General features: G+C 34.3%; 2 protein-coding genes across 3 annotated transcripts; one reads left to right on the forward strand and one right to left on the reverse strand.

Moving 5' to 3' along the window:
* The first annotated feature begins 1,618 nt into the window (after window positions 1-1,618).
* LOC118029012 (flavin-containing monooxygenase FMO GS-OX-like 9) lies at window positions 1,619-4,865 on the forward strand. The gene is made up of 7 exons (XM_035032772.2): window positions 1,619-2,320; window positions 2,583-2,653; window positions 2,747-2,905; window positions 3,072-3,154; window positions 3,688-3,823; window positions 3,946-4,119; window positions 4,452-4,865. Exons 1-7 carry the CDS (start codon window positions 1,765-1,767, stop codon window positions 4,650-4,652), a joined length of 1,380 nt encoding a protein of 459 aa, XP_034888663.1. The 5' UTR covers window positions 1,619-1,764; the 3' UTR covers window positions 4,653-4,865.
* Window positions 4,866-15,796: 10,931 nt separating this feature from the next.
* Window positions 15,797-19,925, reverse strand: LOC118029007 (probable LRR receptor-like serine/threonine-protein kinase At1g74360). 2 transcript variants are annotated; one of them, XM_035032767.2, is made up of 3 exons: window positions 19,539-19,925; window positions 17,290-19,164; window positions 15,797-17,208 (listed from the first exon to the last, which is right to left on the reverse strand). In XM_035032767.2, the coding sequence occupies exons 1-3, from the start codon at window positions 19,606-19,608 to the stop codon at window positions 15,908-15,910; spliced, it is 3,246 nt and encodes a 1,081-aa protein (XP_034888658.1). In that variant the 5' UTR covers window positions 19,609-19,925; the 3' UTR covers window positions 15,797-15,907. The 2 variants fall into 2 exon arrangements, with proteins under 2 accessions (XP_034888658.1, XP_034888657.1); XM_035032766.2 differs by having other exon boundaries at window positions 15,797-19,164; window positions 19,539-19,917.

Genomic DNA, 19,925 nt, shown 5'->3' on the forward strand with positions numbered 1-19,925 from the left:
GTGAACAACTCTAGAATGATTGAAACATGTTGTCTTTTAAAATTGAAGCTCGAAAGCAACCTACATTTTCACCTTGTTTACAAATGTTGTTGTATTCTGCCTTTATCATATGGATATCTTATCTTAGATTGTCCTAAACTACATTAAACCTTTAATGAGCTTGTGTAGATTTATGATGTCTCTTTATGTTTTGTTCATTGTAGGTGCAATCTAGTTGTTCTCTTTGAGTTATTAGAGTCAAACTCACAACCAAGGTATGTCTTTCAAAAGACATATACATTCTCCAATCCAAGTGTTATTTTCTATCAAGTTTAAATATTTTTGAAATTTTTTTCTATCTAATTTAAATGTTCTCTTTTTATGCATATGGTTGAGACCTACATTAAACTTCCTCTTGTGTTCTTAGTCATTCTTGCATGATAGTCTATAGTAGTTTTAATTCTAAAGCTTCAAAACATTGGTGTTGGTAGCTATCTCTTGTTTTCCAACAAAAAACTTAATATAACATTACATATGTATTTTTAGGTCTTAAAACAAGTTTGCAAGGCCCAATGGGTTTTGACCCATATTAAAAGGCCATTATGGACTGACATCCCAAACATTTAATTTTTTTAAAAATATATAATATACCAAAATAAAATGTTTTGTTATTCATTTATGGTGTTTAGGGTAAATAGACTCAACATGAGTTATTATCTTGAACATTGATGTGGAGTAACATTTCAGTCTTTTTTGCTTCCAAACTAAAAAATAAATCTTTTAAAATTTAAGTCAAATATTCATCAATGACACCTAAGTGTCAATTAAGAATATTATTTTCTTTGGAAAAGTCACACTTCATGTTATATATGCCAACAATAGAAACTTTGATAATTAAATAAAATTATCCACACGAGTCTTACCAACCAGTATGTGCAAACATTTATAAAAATTTCAAGATTATAATTTCTAAAATGAGGGAGCTATAGTGAAACACCATCTGGTTTTAGCAAAATCTCAAGATTTTCATTTCTATAATGAGGGAGCTATAGCAAAACACCATCTTCAATTAGCTTTTTTGTTTATATAAATATATGTAAGTCAAATAAAAAAAACTACACGAACAAGCGAATGATAATAGAGTTTGTTATAAGTCAAAGCAAAGACTAATAACATCATAACTATAAAAAGTCTCTCAAAATACTTAATTTTATTAATTTATGTTTTCACTTGACAAAAGGCTAGCTATTATAATCACTTTCATAGAACAAACTAGAAAACTCTAATAATACTATATATATATAACCATTCTCTTCCAATAGAAAAATAAAAACTACAAAAAAACATAATAATACAAGATAAAAATTTAAAAAATAATAATAAATATTTATTTTTCAAAAATAAAACCCATGCATCATCAGAAAAGATAAACCTTCCAGAAACCAACAATTTTAATTAGCCCATTTTCCTCACAAAGAGATTTAAATTTGTAAAAATTCATTGGAAAAGTGAATCATAATTTTGATGGGCCATGCATGTCTCTAAGACAGCAAACCATTTTCTTTATTTTACATTATTATTAGCTTTTCCTTTTTCCTTTTTCCTTTTTATTTTGTGCACATTTTTTTATTTCATATCACGTTCCCTTGGAAGTTTGAAACCCAGCCCTCAGCAACCACAAAAATTCCCTGCCCTACCTATATATATTTCACACAATAACACAGATCATTCGTTTCAAAATCTTTGTAGAAAATTCACAAGCCATTGCCACCAAATCGGATCACCATGGTTTCTCCGCTGAGCCTATCAAAAAAAGTGTGCGTTATTGGGGCCGGACCATCGGGGCTAGTGGCCGCAAGGGAGCTGAGAAAAGAAGGTCACGACGTTGTGGTATTAGAACAAAGATACGATGTTGGTGGTCAATGGTTATATGAGCCTAATGTAGAGAGTGAGGATCCGTTAGGTAAGAAAAAAGTCTTACAAGTTCATAGTAGTATTTATGCCTCTCTTAGGTTAATATCTCCTAGGGAGATCATGGGTTTCACTGATTTCCCATTTTTGGTCAAGAAAGGTAGAGACACTAGGAGGTTTCCTGGGCATAGGGAACTCTGGTTGTACCTTAAGGATTTTTGTGAGCACTTTGGTTTGAGGGAAATGATAAGGTTTAACACCAGTGTAGAATACGTACGGATGTTAGAGTATGATGAGATCGGGAAAGACTTGAAATGGATGGTGAAGAGCAGAGAGAAAAGCAGCGAAGAGACGGCGGTGGAGGAGGTTTTTGATGCGGTTGTCGTGGCTACTGGCCATTACTCTCATCCTAGGTTGCCTACCATTAAAGGTTTGTTAAAAGAAATCCCTCTTCCTTCAAAAGTACTTCTTCGAAAAAGAATGGGAAAAAGGAGCTACTGACTTTAGGCGAAAGAATCTATGATCTTGAATTTTCTTCACGCTCACGTCATGTAGACCGCCACTAAACGAAGACAAAACAATCAACAAATTTAGATGAATCAAAAGCTATTCTCCCTTTCCTTCTTTTTATGACATGCTCATGTTTACTTTCAAATAAATGATTTTGTTTATTTTCATGCATTAATTTCAAGGGATGGATACTTGGAAAAGGAAGCAAATGCACAGTCACGTTTACAGGGTTCCAGAGCCGTTCCGCAATGAGGTAATGCAAAAATGCCTTCTCCTTTCGAGTCCCTCCAAATTACTAAAAGGGATAATAACAAAATCAATTCTAAATTAATTATCACTGCTGCAGGTTGTTGTGGTTGTGGGAAATTCGCTAAGCGGACAGGATATATCAATGGAGCTTGTGGAAGTGGCCAAGGAAGTCCACCTTAGTGCCAAATCTCTTAATATTACAGAGGGTTTATCGAAAGTCATCTCTAAACACGAGAACTTGCATCTCCATCCACAGGTGATATTACTAATTTTTTCCTGATTTTAATGTAAGAGTTTACTCTCTTTTTCCTTAACCCAAAGCATAAATATTTTACTAATCTTTTTTTGACAAAAAAATGAAATTATCCATAATTTGATATGCAACTTTCACTCTGATGATATATTTATGATCAATTTTGCAGATCGAGACCCTCCAGGAAGATGGTCGGGTTGTGTTTGTAGACGGCTCTTGGCTCATTGCCGACACTATCTTACATTGCACAGGGTAAACTCAAAATTCCCGTATCTTACTTTAATTGTTTTGGTGAACTTCACATAGAGAGTAGATTAAGTTTTGTGATGCTTAAGTTGTAATTAATACTGAATATTATTGCTAAGAAATCTGATAAAATCAAATGAGAAGTATAGTCTGGAGGATATATATTCAGATCAAACTTGGGATCGATCCTGAAAAGCGCCAATTAATTGATTTTTTTGACGTATCAACCTTCTTTTAAATCACAAGAATACATTTAAAGATTTCATAAAAAATGAAAATTAATTTCATCCAGGTTATGTTAGTGGCAGTCAAATAACAGGTCTGTCTCCCAGCCAAAAAAGCATTGCTTGATTGAATTATCATGATCTTTACCGTGAGATGCTCTTCAGTACCATTGGGACCCTATATTCACGTAAAGCCAGACATGTCGCGTATCATGGCGAATCCATCTTCTTCGTCTTATTATTATTAATTTGAGGGATGCATTGCTGTAATAAAACAATGATGGTTCAAATTCGGTCGTGTAATAATGCATGTAGGTATTCATACACATTCCCATTTCTTGACACCAAAGGGATAGTAGCTGTGGATGATGATAGGGTGGGACCCTTGTACGAGCACACCTTCCCTCCAGCGCTTGCTCCTTCTCTTTCTTTTGTGGGCATACCTAGAAAGGTAAACATCTCATCACTCCCTTCCAACGTCCCATTATTTATTTATTTATTTGGTCGTTAGAGATTACGTCTTTCCAGTAAAGTGGACAGTATAATCTCAAGCGTTCGATCTCGTTAATTCAGATCATAGGGTTCCCTTTCTTTGAGGCCCAAGCAAAATGGATTGCTCAACTACTTTCAGGGAAAAGAACGCTGCCATCACGGGAGGAGATGATGCACTCCATTGAGGAATTCTATAGGTCAAGGGATGCTGCTGCCATTCCAAAGCATTATACCCATGATATTGGAGAATTTGAGGTGCTCCTCTTGAGTTCTTGGATACATGGTCAATTCACTTAGACTGCCGTTTAGTAGTGTGGTAGAAAAATATTTTTTAAAAATTTTAATTTTTTTTTAAATTAATATGTTTTTAATATTTTCAAATCATTTTAATATGCTGATTTTAAAAATTAAAAAATATTATTAGCATGTTTTTTTAAGTGAAAAGCATTTTGAAAAACAATAATAACCAGATTCTCAAACACTCTTAGTTGGCTGAACATAAATACAAGATGCTATGGCCATCAGCACTTGAAGTCCTCTTGCTCTTGGATACATGGTCATTTCACTTAATTGGCTTTTACTTGCAGTACTGTGATAGATATGGTGATCATGTTGGCTTCCCACACTTGGAAGAATGGAGAAAACAACTTTGCTTGTCGGCCTTGGTAAATGCTGATGCCAACTTGGAGGCGTACCGTGACTCGTGGGAGGATCATGAGCTACTTCAAGAAGCTCTTCAAAGTCCTCATTTCACTCAACTACTTGGAGCTGAAGACCTCACATTTTAAAGCCATTTGGTTTTGTCTGGACCATTCCTTTTCTTCTTTTTTTTCCCTTTTCTTTTGGGTTCAATGTGGACCACTACTTCAATTGCAAGAAAAAAGAGGCCCTTGTATTCTTGAAAAAAAAGAAACAAAGAAAAAAGGGCGATTCTTGTTTAGCAATATAGTACTTAAGTTAAAAAGAGACATTAAAATATCGACATGCTACTCGTTTTCCCCGATCATTTGGGCAAATATACTCCCTTTTCAGCAAATTTTTTTTTTTTTTTTTTTTTACACGAATGCCTGAGAAATATCTTGTTTAGCAATAGTAAACTACTATGGTTTGAGGTGGCATTTGGTTTATGGGAATGCATTCTCCTCTCTATGATCACTCTCATGAAAAATGATTCTTGAAAAAGAGACTCTTAAGAATGTAAAATGTGTTTGCTTAGCAATGTAGGATTCCTAGAAAAGTATTATTTGTTTTATGTGTTTATTGCTTTCTTAAGAATTCTAGAGTTATATGAGGTAATTATTATTATTATTAACCAATAAAATAATACAACACATTAAAGAATAAAATAATACCTTAAGCAAATTTGATCTATTATATATATATATATATATATATATATATATATATATAAAAGATTGTGAGTATTTTTTAAAAATAATCTTTTACACTTTTACTTTTTATGATAATTTTTTAAAATATATTTTTTAAATGAAAAACACATTCATCACAATATTCAAAAGAAGAATAAGTTGTATGTAGACATGCATTTACATATTATTAATCAAAGAATGAAAATTCAGCAAATACAAACAGGGAATTAACATAATAATAATAATAATAATAATAATAATAAATAATAATAATAATAATAATAATAATATCCTTGATCTCTAAATTCAACTCCAATGGTATGAGCTCTTTGAAAAAGAATGCATCATGACATGGTAACTTGGCATGTTTTGCTAACTTTCTTTGAATAGCAAGCTTCTTTAACATCATCATCATCATCATCATCATCATCTGCAAATCCTCAATATAATAATAATATATGCTTATTATTCATGGTACCTAACCACACAATATGGGATGGGTTAACAATTAATCAAGAAAGATTAAAAAAAAGAAAAAAGGCAAGTTGTACTTGCCCACAAATCCAAATATAACCAAAAACAGAGTTTAGTGTAATACCATATATATATATATATAAAAAGAGAGAGAGGGGGGGATTAGATGATAGAGTTAGTTTAGCTTATAATTTTGTTGTTCACTTCAGTCGATACATGGACAATTTAGTTATTTGGATTGGAATTGTGTATCAGATTCACTTCCCTGTGATAGTGAATGATGCTACCGCCAATACATTGTACTTATTCAGAGGTGTTTGAAAATGTATCAGGGCTATATTTTACAGTATTTTTTTTTATTTAAAAATATATTAAAAGAATATTTTATTTATTTATTAAAATTTATTTTTTTATATCAGCACATCAAAATAATCCAAAATTATTTAAAAAATAATAATTTAAAACAAAAAATTCAAAAATTTTCAAATGGGTTTTCTGAACACAAAAACAAATATTTTTTTAGTAAGTTATGATGTATATAAGAAAAAAATATGAATAGAGATACGAGAGGCATACCCCAAGAAACACAATGAATCTGTTATTCAGATTTAAAAGTGATAAAGTCTATAAGATTAGAAGAAATAGACTACAAGAAAGCTTAAAAAGCTAAACAACATCAAACCAAAATGAAACAACATAAATAAATACAGAAATTAATGCTACAAAGTAGATATGATCTTTGCAGATATTTGGTACTGGGCTTCTATGTCTAGAAGTCGTAATCTTTACTAAAGATCTCTTCCACAATATCATGTTGTGATCGGTAGTGATGATTAAAGACATGAGCATTCCTTTCATACCATACGAGGTAAACTATGGTAAAGAGTGACAATTATGCTAGAATATGTGTGAAGTTCTTTATCTCCCAAAACCAAAAAGAAACCCATTGAAGAAATGGGTGTTATGACATAAAAGACCAAGGTAATAAATTCATGTCTAAGATCTCTCTCCATACTGAAGCTAAGATGGAGCACTAAAAAAATAGATGATCATAGGTCTCCAAATATGAACCACATAAGATACATATTGCAGAGGTGATGATCTGAAAAATATATAATATGTCTATAGCGTGTAGACGACCTAAAAAGGCAAGCCATAAGATGGAAAAGTCTCGTGGGACGTGTCCTAAAAACAAAGAAGATGGTGCATAGTATTCTCGAGCCGATATCCTAAAGTACCTTCCAAGTTAAATCAATAGTTAACCTTCCCTTAGAATGACTTGTCTAGACATAGTGATTCGAAGAGCTAAACCGAGGTGGAATTTAATGCAGTCCCAGATCTGTTGAAGGTTATGGCTACCTGAAAGAAAGTCCCAACCATTATCCTCAATAATGTTTGCAACCTTTGCATCCCAAGACAATCCAGTAGATGAAAGGCAAAAGGTCACTAAAACACTATTCATCTAACAACCAATAATCTAGTTATAGAGAAGTTAGAGAGCCATCACCAATGCAAAAGACAAACATACTCCTACACCAATCTCGACTCTGAAGAATCTTCCACCATGATCGAGAAGATATCTAAGGTAGCTTGACATGACAAAATGATCTACTTTTGAGTAGTATAGAATGCATCCAAGCTGGCCAAACTAAGGATCTGTCTGAAAGTAACCTCTAAACATGCTTAAGGATAGTTACTCTGTTCCAAGTCTTGACCCTTTTAATCTTAAGCCCACCCTTTTATAGAGGATAATAAACTAAAGCCAAAGCCATATTTGCGCCTAAAAGGGAAATAAATGAACCTTTCCAAAAGAAGCCAGCTAACAAGCCTTTAATTTTCTTGATAATAGATTAAGAAAGGATAAACATAGTAGACCAATATACCTAGATGGAAAAGAGAACGGATTTGATTAGTTGCAAATGGCCAGCATATGTAAGAGATGTCGAGTTCTATAACCTGATCTTAGAGAGAATCCGCTCAACTAAAGCCATGTAGTCATTATGTTTCAGCTGGGTAGCAATCAAAGGGACCTTCAAGTATCTAACCGGAAAGGAACCCAACCAATCTGAAACCCAAGAGATCCAAGAGAGATTCTTTCAAATCATCATCCACACTTGATAAAAAAAAAAACATGACTCTTTTTTTGGTTGATTACCAGTCATGATAACATAACAAAGTCATTTAAAGCCCTCCTTACAACTCTCATTGAATCCATGTCTACCTGATAGAATATCATAAGGTCATCAAGAAAGCATAAATGAGTAATACTTTTCTGTTGATACCTCCAGTGATAGTGATATCTTTGGTCCTAAACAAGCTCTTTAAAAATACCCCTCAAGCCTTTCATAGCCAGTATAAACAAATAAAGAGGCATAAGATCACCCTATCAGATATCCCTAGCTGACTGAAAAAAACCCATGCAACTCCCTATTTATAGTCATTGAGAAATATAAAGTGGACATGCAGACCTCAATCCATCTAATCATGGAGCTAGAGACTCCAATTGTTCTTAAACCTAAAAGGATGAATTCTCAATTGATTGTATCAAAAGCTTTCTTGATGTTTATTTTCAAAGCACATCTAGACATAGTATCGGGTAAATGATAGTTATGCATGAGCTCCTGTGTCAACAAAATGACATCTAATATATGTCTCTCATATACAAAAGCAGTATGAGAGAAACCCATAACATCAAGTAGTATCAACTGCAACCTGCTCATAATAACTTTAGATATGCATTTATACATCACATTACAACAAGATATAGGCCTAAAATCATTCATAGTAAGATGATTCTTTATTTTTAGCACCAAAGCTATCCTAGTAGCATTAACACATCTAGGTAAAGTAGAGAATTCAAAGAAATACTTCATTGCAAGAAAAAAATCACTACAAAAAATACCCCAACTCCTTTTGAAAAACAATGAAATCACTACCAATAATTCCCCAACTCCTTTTGAAAAACAATGAACTATAACCATCCGAACCTAGTGCATTGTCATCTGGTATGGAGAACAAAGCCTTATTAATCTCATCATTTTTAATAATAGTCTCTAGAGAAGGTTGCATATCAGGTGAAATACAACCAAAAAGTACCTAGAGACATCAACTAGGGAGGTGGTTGAATGGGTAGATAGCAAGCTCTGAAAATTAATGACTGCCAACAAACCCAAATCTCGCTGATCTGTCACTCGAGATCTTGTTTCATCAGTCAAACCATGAATCATGTTCCTAACCAATCTATAAAACAATGATATGTGGAAGAATTTGTTGTTTTATCACCCAGGTTTAACCATTGAACTCAAGATCTCTACTTACAAAAATCCTCTTCATCTTTACACAACTAAACATACTATTTAACAAGGCCCCTCTTAGCATCCATATACTCTACATAATAATAAGACCTATCAAGTAGAACTTGTGTTGCATCCCACTGAGCCTTCATCTCTATCACACTGCTAGATATGTGTCTTGTATGATGACAATTTAAAGACTTTAGCTTAGGCTTTAACAAACTCAATATTCTAGTGAGCCTAAACATAGGGGTACCCTCTACAGGATTACACCATGCATCCTCAATAATTCCCAAGAAATCATCCTTATCAACCCAAACATTTAAAAACTTAAAAGAATTTCTTACCTTAGGAATTGATGTACCAAACTACACCACCACAACACTATGATTTGAATGCTCTCTAGGCAAGAATTCTGAATAGGTAGTCGGTTGTATAGTGAACAAGGTAGAGTTGCCAAAAACCTACTCTAGCTTCTCTAAAATAATCTTTGTATCCTGTTGGCTATTATGTCATGAGAATTTCAAACCTGTATAAGGAACTTTAACCAGTTCTGCATCTTGTATACATGCACCAAAATCATCCATAAATCCATGCCAAACAGGATCACCCCTACACTTATTTGAAGTGCTAAAACAATTAAAGTCACCTAATATCAACCAAGACCTATTTTGATAACCTATTGCATACAATCTCAAATACTCTCATGCATCTTTTTGGCCAGCAGGTTTATTAAAACCATAAACATAAGTTATGATGAAAACACATCCATCATGTAGATTATGAACCTTACAAGTAACTCATGGATAGGATAATTCCAAATATGCAATATTATAAACCAAAGGACCCTAACCAATAAGAATACGACAATTAATATCAAGAGTGATATTAGATAAATAACACCATGATGTAAGATTAAATGTAGTCTTAAATATCCCTATCTTATTAGAAATAATTTTTGTTTCCAAAAATCCAATTAAACGAAGATTAAATTTATTTATCCAAGCCTTAAAATCCATTTGTTTTTTTAAGCCATTAAGGCCTTATATATTCCAGCTTCTGATTAGTACTTAAAAGTGTATTTTTATCAAGGTTTTATATCATCATTTTGCACTTGAAGTATCAATAACTCATTAACTAAAGCATGTTTTATAATAACATATCTAATAATATAAGATACATTTATTTTATGGTAAATATTCATCTTAAATATAGGCCTATGACATAAATAAAAGGATTGATTGATGAGTTTAAGTACTGAAATTGAAAAGACAAAAAGAGGGCCAAACTTAGAAAAGAGATGTTGGTGCAGTCTAAACCGAAACACTGTTTGGTAATTGGGTCATATCTGGAGCTGTAGATCTCGAATTTAGGTATGATTTATATGGATGGAAAGGTAAGACATAGGCCTACAACTTTCATGTGGAGTCCAAGATTTAAAAAGGTCGTTTTCAAGTCCAAATTATAGCAACAACAGAGAAGTCCAAATCTGTCATGCAACACAGACATTGTTCAGTGTTCAGCCCATATCTCGAGTTCTAGAAGTCCAAATGACCTCAATTGTTTTTCCTAGAAAGATAAGACAATTTTCTATAACTTTTATGAGTATAGTTGGTTCCAGTTCTAATGCTAGTAATGATGTTTTATTCAAATAAGAAGATAAGGATTTTCACCAAGTCAAGAGTTGGCCACCTACTCAACAATTAGTCATCAAATCAATAGTTCTAAATTTTGGCCTATAAAAGGAGGCATTTGCCATGCATTTAGGATCTTGGTTGTTCAGATCAAGAACTTTCTCTTGCTTTCTCTTTATATTTTTGTAATTCTTAAGTTTTGCTTTCATTAATATCTTGTTTATGCTTTTCATTTCCTTTCCTTTACTTAGTTAACTTGTATCTTATTTATGTTCTTATTTTGTTTATATATGTTTCTCTTCTTCATTATGTTTAGCTAAGTTTATTATGTCTAGCTAAGTTTATTATGTCAAGGTGAAAAGGTTATACTAATGGTGTAAGAATAAGTATAGTGTAAACTCAACATGAACCTTAATGTTTAATATTAACATCTCTTATCTTTTTATCTTATTAATTCTTAATATCTTGCTTGTTAAATGGTTAATCTAGATTTGTGTTGTATAACACTTGGTACAACAAATGCTTGACACTCTCATAGCTCAACTGTATGGTATTACCTACACCTGTACTATGAAAGAAACTTGATTTGTTGTTAACATAAGTTAGCATCATGAATTCCTGACAACATTTAAAGTTTGTGTTACTTAAATAAGATAATTAACATGATCATGTTAACAATTTATAATGAGCTATTAATGACAAATCATCCGATTGGAACCTCCTTTATGTGTGGTTTCCAGTTGTGTAATAAGAGTTTTTATTAGTGGATCCTCTAACCTTGACATTTGTTTTTATTATTGTTTAATCCTTACATTAATCTTCCATTTCAAAGTTCTCATAAACTTCTTTTTCTTTATTATTATTATTATTATTATTATTATTATTATTAGTATTAGTATTGTTATTGTTGTTATTATTATTGGTGTTGTTATATTATTGTTATTCATAATTTATACAATTAACCTCCCTGTGATTCGACGCCAGTCTTGCCGGGTTATTTATTACTTCGACACTTCTGCACTTGGGAGAAAACATCAATTTTTTGATTGTGTCAGCTTCCTAACATAAATATAATAAAATGGAAAAGATACGAAATATAATAAAATGAAAAATACAAATAAGTAAATAAATCACTAGCCCCTAGGACCCTTTCCTATTTTATTTTTACTCTTTGCTCTAATACTTGAAGGGGAGAACTTAGTACCTAAAGATATAGCCTGGATAAGGGCTACTGAAATCAAATCATCAAATAAGGTTAGAACATCCCTTGTCGATGAGGATGTGAGCCTCACTAGTGCTCAATGTTGGTGCTAGCATGCTAACAATGCATCTTGGTATCTTCATCAAAGCTTGTTGGTTTTTCTCAACATGGGTAATATCATTATTAGGGTTATATGTTGATTCTAAACCATAATGTGCCATATCACCCTAGGTTAACCAATTGCCTCATTTCCTATCAAAACACTCTAATCCACCCTAATTCTGACTTTAAGTGTCTCAGCCCCTTCACCCATTAAGGTTTTCATAACACTATTATTTGCTAAAATCATGGCATTAGGAGCTTCATAAACCAAAGACTAAACCAACCCTCTATTAGTCAAATTCTGACCATCCACTGTCACAACCTCATCCAACATTGTTCCTATTATCTCACTAGGCCCATCAAGACCAACACTATGCTTCTTGGTCAATTAGGTTGCAATCATATTCATGCTCAAGTTCTTAATAGGAAATGTACTAGTTATCAGAGCATCACCTCCATTATTAAACTTAGACAATTCAATCTTATTCAAATCAGGCTTATTAATCTCACATGAATGCCTAAATACTTTGCAAGTATTGTATATTTTTTGTTTCTATTCATATTCAATAGGAATTGAGATAGGCTCAGTTGATAAGCTGCAAGTAAATAAAAAATCATCAATATCAACACATACCCCTGTGAAGTTAAATCTAGTACACCCTAAAGTATACTCATCACATGAAAGAGGCCTCTTAACCATGGTTGACACCTTACTCAAACCCTTTATTGTATATAAAGGGAATGGTAAGCCATGTAGTCTCACTTATATTGGCAACCTCTTGATTTTGTTCTTAGCAAATACAAAGTGAGGATTCCATTGTTGTAGCACGATCGTCTTCCCTCTAAATATTCATGGCTTTTTTTTTAATAATCAAATAGACACCATCCTCAATTTTAAAATGAAATATCATGAAACCATTTTCCGTCATCATGACATCTTTTAAACCTAAGATCTTCCATACCTAAAAAGCTAAAATTTTCATGGCATGATAAGGCATTTTGTAACTAAGGAAAAAATCCAACAATACTTCTCTACCATAGCAAATTGCTCTCATTAACAACACCATCCAAGACATCCATAGTTTTCCCTATTTCATGTCTAGGTAATGGTTCCAAGGTACACCTTTGATAGGTATTGATGATTCAAATATTTTTAGCCTATAAGGACGAGGTGTATGGGGTGACAGAGGGTTATTTATGATTTAGTTTGTGGTATTTAAGGGTTGTTTTGTGGTGGTGGTGGTTTTGGGATGCTTGGTCATAGGGTGGGCTACCTTGGCCAGAGGGTTGAAGTGGTGGGTTCGGCAAGGTTTGTGAAGGATGATGGAGGTTGAGGGTTGTGGTAAGGAGGAGTTTTGGTCGACAATGGTGGTGTTTGTAGTGTTTGTGGGTTGCAAGCTGTTATGGTTTTTCAGTTAGAGGATAAGGATGGGATGTGGGTGATGGGTTGGGGTGGTTGTTTAGAGGCTAAGACATGGTTCTATAGTGGTGGCTGACTTTTGCATAATGGTGGTGGGGTTTGTAGCGATGGTAAAGGACGTGGATGCAAGCTATTTTGGGGAGATAAGGCTTTTTGGAGAATATAGGGTTTCGACTATAGCTCCCAAAAAGAATCAAATAATATAATCTCCACCGATCAAAATGAAGGGCAAATAGAGATGAACCTTCGCTTAAAATTTGGTGTTGATCAGATGGTGGAGGGTAGTGTAACAAGGCGATGAAGGTAAAAAAAACCTTGATTTGTCTCCTTTTTTCATCAAACTGTGCAGCTTATGGTGGCCAGATAGGAACTAGGATTTAGATCTTCATCGTCCAGATGGTAAAGGGCTTGATGTTGAACAAAATATCCAACATTGGGATAGATCCAATGATGGTCGGAGCCGGATCAGGGCAGTGAAGATGATTGTTTAACCACCTATCCTGTTTTTTACTCTTTGTAAAAACAAACACTCTTAGTCATTATACTATTACCAATCCAGACAACAAACCAATTAAATAAAAAATATACTAAAAGGGAAGGGGGTTTAAACAATAGCTTTATCATAGCATTAAAGACATTTTATTATGCATGACAACAACAGTAAAATGATTATTTTGATCCTTAATCATGTAACATTTAGCTTGGATGATGGGGTAATTGGGTCTTTTTATTTTAAATGGATAGTAAAAATACTAAAATACACTTAGAGACAGAAAATATATTCCTTACATGTAAGGGTAGTTTTGGTTTTTTAAATTTTAGATGAACAGTGAGATTACTTAAATGCCTTTAAAGTAAAAAATATAAGTTCACGTTATTTTAGCTTTTCAAGATGGTTCTTTTGTTGTTTGTTGTGTGGTTGAGGGTATTATGGTATTTTCATACAAATTGATTAATGTTTAATTTCAAGAATATGTGTGGGCAGGGGCGGAAGGAGGGGGGCAAGCAGGGGCCCGGGCCCCCCCTAAAATATTCCGCCCCTGTATAATATATATATATACCGTCCCTGGAAAAATGGGATAATGGACACCACTTGACTTGAATTTCTATTCCAAGTCTCGTGTTAACAGTTGTTGCAGGCAAGAGTGATAGAGAGAAGGGAAAGAGACGTATAGAGAATATATATATATATATATATATATATATATATATATGAGGTTTTTTATTCTACAAAAGTTTTTTTTACTGTAATTAAGTGTGATTTTTTAATTTGATTTTTTTCTAAAATTAATTTTCGTACCCTAATATAATCTTGTAAATATAAATTCATTACTTTGCACAATAAATTTTGCAGCTGGTCAAAAATAAAAATAAAAATAAAAATCATAAGTAAAATTTTTCAACGAAAAAATTGAAATAGAGTCATCAATTAATTTATTTTTCATTAAACAAAATAAGGTAACTTAAATTTAAAATCCATTTTTATTTTATTTTGAAATGTTTGTTAATAATTTGATGAGGTTTTTTTTATATAATTCTACCATTTTTGCTTTATTTTTTTTTCTTAGATCTAATTTTACCAATTGTTTTTTGAATTCTTGTTATAGTGTTTTTTTAATTAATTAGATATATTTCATTGGTTTGTTTTTTATTATACTTTGATTTTTTTATGTTTTGTTTTTAGTAGAATCATCAAAATTATCAATTTTTTCTCACAATATATGTTTTGATTTTAGGTTGAACCATGAACAAAATAAAAAGAATTTGATTTTTTTTTTCAAAAAAAATATTGATAACTCGCAGCCTAGTAAACAAACTCTAATGTGTAATGTTAAAGTTATGATTGAGCAACTCCATTGCGCCTCAGTTTATAAAGAACCCGCGTTGATTTGTGAGAATAGTTCTTTATTATTTTTTGCTTTATTTCAAAGTTTATCAAACATAAATAATGCTTCGTTTTAACTAATGTTTCTTATATACTTTGTATGCTTATATTTGATAGATATAAAGACTAACATTAAAGTGATGAATATATTATGAAGATGAAATTAACTTCGTTGCTTTGACTCAATTTGGTATTTCTTCAAACCTTTTACCTAATACAAAGATAATTATATGTTTATAGCAAGTTATTTAAATAAAACTAAATTATATAGGGTTTTTTACAATTTATGTACAATAAAGTAAAATAAATATTATATTTTATTATATTAATTATGGCCCCCCCTAACAAATAATTCTAGCTCCGCCCCTGTGTGTGGGCGACGTTCGCGCACTTTGACTGCGTGTGTGGCATTGTTTGATAATGTAACTTGCTCATTAGCCATCTCTTTAGATGCCTCACTATATCTTTAAAGAATTGTTCAAAGTCGAAGAAGATCATATCTTCGGGTAATAAATTTCTAAACAACTCTAGATATGTCTAATGGAATTGTAAGGACTTCTAAATAATTTTGTTTTATTATTTTCGCTATGTGTATAATATTTGTGAACCCAATGCACAGACCAAGTACAAACGGCAACCAACCAACTGACTAGCCTATGATCAATTATCTCATTTCATCTTGAAAATCAACCTGAGGGAGGAATGGAATCTCCCCGCGGCCTGGTCTGCTGCATGATAATTTGATTAGCATAGCTAGCACCTCCTTCATGTTGGGTCTAGACTGTGGTGCCTCTGCAGTACATCTTATACCAATCTTTAGTAGCTCAAACATCTCCTCTGCTTCCTCGACTAACCCAGAGCCCAGAAGCACTACTGGTATCATAGCTCTACTGAATCCATATCTCCAGCTTCCCATCACTCTTCTAGCCCATTCCAATAGACATTCTTCCCCTCCGTCCACAGCTCGCCTCCCTGTTGCCAGTTCCATTGCCAATACCCCAAAACTGTACACATCGCCTTTGGTGGTCGCATGCAAACTTTGACCATATTCCGGCGCAACATACCCGATAGTGCCAGCCACCATTGTACTAACATGGCTATCCCCAACATCAACAAATCTAGCGAGGCCAAAATCCGTGACTCGCGCTCTGCCATCTTTATCTAGCAGGACATTGCTAGCCTTGACATCACGGTGCACAATAGCAAGGGAGCACTCGTGGTGAAGATATACCAATGCTTGTCCCACATCAATTGCTATGTCAATACGCCTCCTCCATGGCAGCCTCATCCTATCTGATATAATATCCTCCAAGCTTCCACCCTCCATGTACTCGTACACCAATATTTTCTCTGCACCGTAAAGACACCACCCATAAAGTGTCACAAGGTTTGGGTGAGGCCAGCGGAAGCCATTTCCGGTTAGAACTTCCATTTCAGCTCTAAACTCCTTTTCACCTTCAATTCCTTCTCTTTGTAGCTTCTTAATTGCTACCTCTCTTCCATCAGGCAATACTCCCCTGTAAACTGTTCCAAATCCTCCCTTTCCGATGATTCTACTTTCTGAAAAACTGTCTGTTGCCTTCAAAATGTCAGCATGAGTGAATGCTGTTCTGTCCAAACGTATGACCTTGACTGTATCTGAAAAACACGGAGATGAACTCCCTGAACTTGATTCAAAGTCATGCTGGCGGTATTTGGTATCCTCAAAGAGGTATCTTGGTGATTCTGGTGGACTTTTCACCAGCATGCAAGCAAAAAGTGAAACCAGTCCGCAGATTAAGAAAGCCATAGTCATTGTTAACAGCACCAAAACTGCAACCCACTTTTTATTCTCCTTCTTCTTGATTTTGGGATATTCGTTGGGCGGAGGATCCGTCGAGTTGATGATAAAATTGGGAAGTTTCAGGAGTGGATCACCAAGGTAGGATTCTTTCTCAAATGTTGCCAACTGCCCAGTTGTTGGGACTGTACCAGAAATGAAAGGATTGTATGAGATGTTGAACTTGCTCACCTCATTCAAGTTGTTTAAGCTAACAGGAAACGTGCCTGAGAAGTTGTTGTAAGATAAATCCAGATTCTGTAAGCATTTGGTGTTGCCAATTTCATATGGAATTTCACCTGAGAAGTTGTTTTTGGTGAGGTTTAGGACTACAAGTGGCAATTTTCCAATCTGGGGAGGGAGCCTACCATTGAGCTCATTGAAACCCAAATGCAACATACTGAAACTCTGCATCTTACCAATATCTCCTGGGACCTCTCCAGAGAGCTGGTTGCCGCTCAATTGAAGATAACCTGAGATTTGAAACGTACGGACAGTAGATCCTGCAGCGCACACTGGGAAAAGGCCAACCCCTTTAAGCAACCTGTCCCAAATGCTTCTGCAAGTCTTCCGATTTAGGATTGTGTACACAAAACTGAATGGGGGATAATCTGCAGGAATCCACCTCTTCATTGTCAAGCACTCACCCGAGCCAGCAATGATGCCTTCATCCTGCTTGTTTGATTCAAATGTTGGTGTGGGGTCCCTTCCAACATTCATCATTTCACGTGGAATACTGCCAGAGAGCTGGTTGTTGGCAAGGTTCAACCACAACAAACTACTGCAGTTTCCCAATTCAGGTGGAATTTCACCTGTCAACATATTGTTTGCAAGCATTAACCACAAGAGCGACCTCAACTTTCCAAGAGAAGATGGTATTTGACCAGTTAGGTTGTTGAAGGAGAGATCGAGAGCTTGCAAGCTTTGAAAATTTCCGTACTCTTGTGGTATAGTGATGTTAAATCGATTATACGCTAGGATCAAGAACTTCAAGCTGTGCATTTCAGAGATTTCAACAGGCAATGGACCCGTGAAGCTGTTGTTGCTCAGGTCTAATCGAACAAGATTAGCTAGTTTGAGGATGCCTGAAGAATACAAGCCACCGGTATATGAATTCCCATGTAACACTAGAAACTTCAGCTGTGTGAATCTCCCCATTATCTTTTGTATGTCACCCCCAAAATTGTTTCTGCTCAAATCCAAAAAGACCAAGTTACCCAAGTTCAAAAGAGACTCTGGTATGGTGGGAGAAAATGTGTTGTTCCCCAAGAACAAACCTTTAAGACTTGAAATCAAGCCTATCTCTGATGGAATTTGTCCATTGAAATTGTTTCCCCACAGATTCAAAATATCCAAATTTCTGCAATTTGATACGCTGCTTGGTACCTTACCGGTGAAATTGTTTCCTGACAAGTCCAATACTTGCAGGCTACAATTATTCTCAGAAAAGAACGACTCTGAAACTTCTCCACTGAGATAATTCTCAGATACAGAGAACTCCTTGAGCCTCGAAAAACCTTTCCATATTTCCCCACTAAAAGAGTTCGTGCTTAAATCAAGGAACTGCAATTTCAAACAGCCATCAAAGACATTGTCAATCCTACCACTGAATTTATTCGCTGAAAGATTTGCCACAACTAAGTTATTACAAATTTCTGGAAAGCTGAACTGAATTCCCCCAAAAATCCTATTCATAGACAAATCAAGGGTCTCCAATTTAGACAAGCCAGTCAAGTTGAGTTCACCCTGAAGGATGTTATGTGAGAGGTTGAGATAAACGAGATTCTGACAGTTGCTCAAATCACTAGGAACAGCACCAGTAAAAGTGTTTCGAGAAAGATCAAGGTAAGTGAGTGCCGTCAGAGACGAGAAGTTGTTATACAGATCTCCAGAGATGTTACTGGCAGTGAAGTTAATGGCACTAACTCTTGAACCATCACGTGTGCATAGGATTCCAGACCAGTTGCAGGGATTTGAGCTCTGCTGGTTCCACTGAGAGTACTGTCCTCTGTTTACTTGGTTACGTTCTTCGAGGAATGATTTCAGGTCTAGAAGGACTTGTCTATCCGTGTCAAGAGAATCTCCAGCCACAACAACTGAACCTGCAATTAATTAGCAGAACAAGAACATTCCAGTCAAGTCAACACCATCTCAATTCCTTAGATATGAATCATTCTTGGGCGTTGCAAATACTCACAACGTTAAAATCCTGAAGAAATCCTATGCATATGCTCTTGTACAGTGCATGTAAAACTCTTAGGAAAGCTTTTTGAACACCATGAAAGAATATTAAGCATCAACAAATAAATTATTAATAATTAATGATGTTAGAGAAATGTGATGTTCTCATGTCTGAACACTCGTACTATCAATCAAAGAAATGATACAGGCATAAAGGAACACTACAGTCATCTAATCCTGTAAATTAGAATAAAACAAGAAAGGAATCTGAGCAAATATTTGAATTAGAACGTACCTGTAATCAAGATGAAGAACATGAATACTACAACCTGCCATAAATTATCAGTTTTTTCTTCTTCTTTCATGATTAATCTTGCCAACCTTTTCTTTTTTATACCTTCAGCTTCATAAAAGATGGAGTTTTGATAACTTCCTTACAACCCCATTTAGAAAAAAATACAGCCTATTTGAAAATGGTTGAAGTTATCCAAAGCATACTAGTCTTGGTTGAAGCAGAGGACCTGCAAGCTGCAGTTAGACCAAACCTACCATGGAAGAAATGACTGCCATACTTTTATGTATATTCTATTTGTTTGTCTTTTTTTTCTTAAATAACAGCTATTATACAATACCATAGTAAATGGGATCGATCCTACCAAGAGAGTAACTAATAATTTAAATG

The sequence above is a fragment of the Populus alba genome, chromosome 12 (genome assembly GCF_005239225.2).
Source record: "Populus alba chromosome 12, ASM523922v2, whole genome shotgun sequence".
Taxonomy (NCBI): Eukaryota; Viridiplantae; Streptophyta; class Magnoliopsida; order Malpighiales; family Salicaceae; genus Populus; species Populus alba.

Bases quoted from the DNA above. Each gene is read 5' to 3' on its own strand.
- LOC118029012 (XM_035032772.2), top strand. From the start codon at position 1,765: ATGGTTTCTCCGCTGAGCCTATCAAAAAAAGTGTGCGTTATTGGGGCC. The intron at 2,321-2,582 runs GTTTGTTAAAAG...ATTAATTTCAAG, and splicing joins TAGGTTGCCTACCATTAAAG to GGATGGATACTTGGAAAAGG. The intron at 3,824-3,945 runs GTAAACATCTCA...TCGTTAATTCAG, and splicing joins TTGTGGGCATACCTAGAAAG to ATCATAGGGTTCCCTTTCTT.
- LOC118029007 (XM_035032766.2), bottom strand. From the start codon at position 19,608: ATGAAAGAAGAAGAAAAAACTGATAATTTATGGCAGGTTGTAGTATTC. The intron at 19,165-19,538 runs GTACGTTCTAAT...AATTAATTGCAG, and splicing joins GTTCTTCATCTTGATTACAG to GTTCAGTTGTTGTGGCTGGA.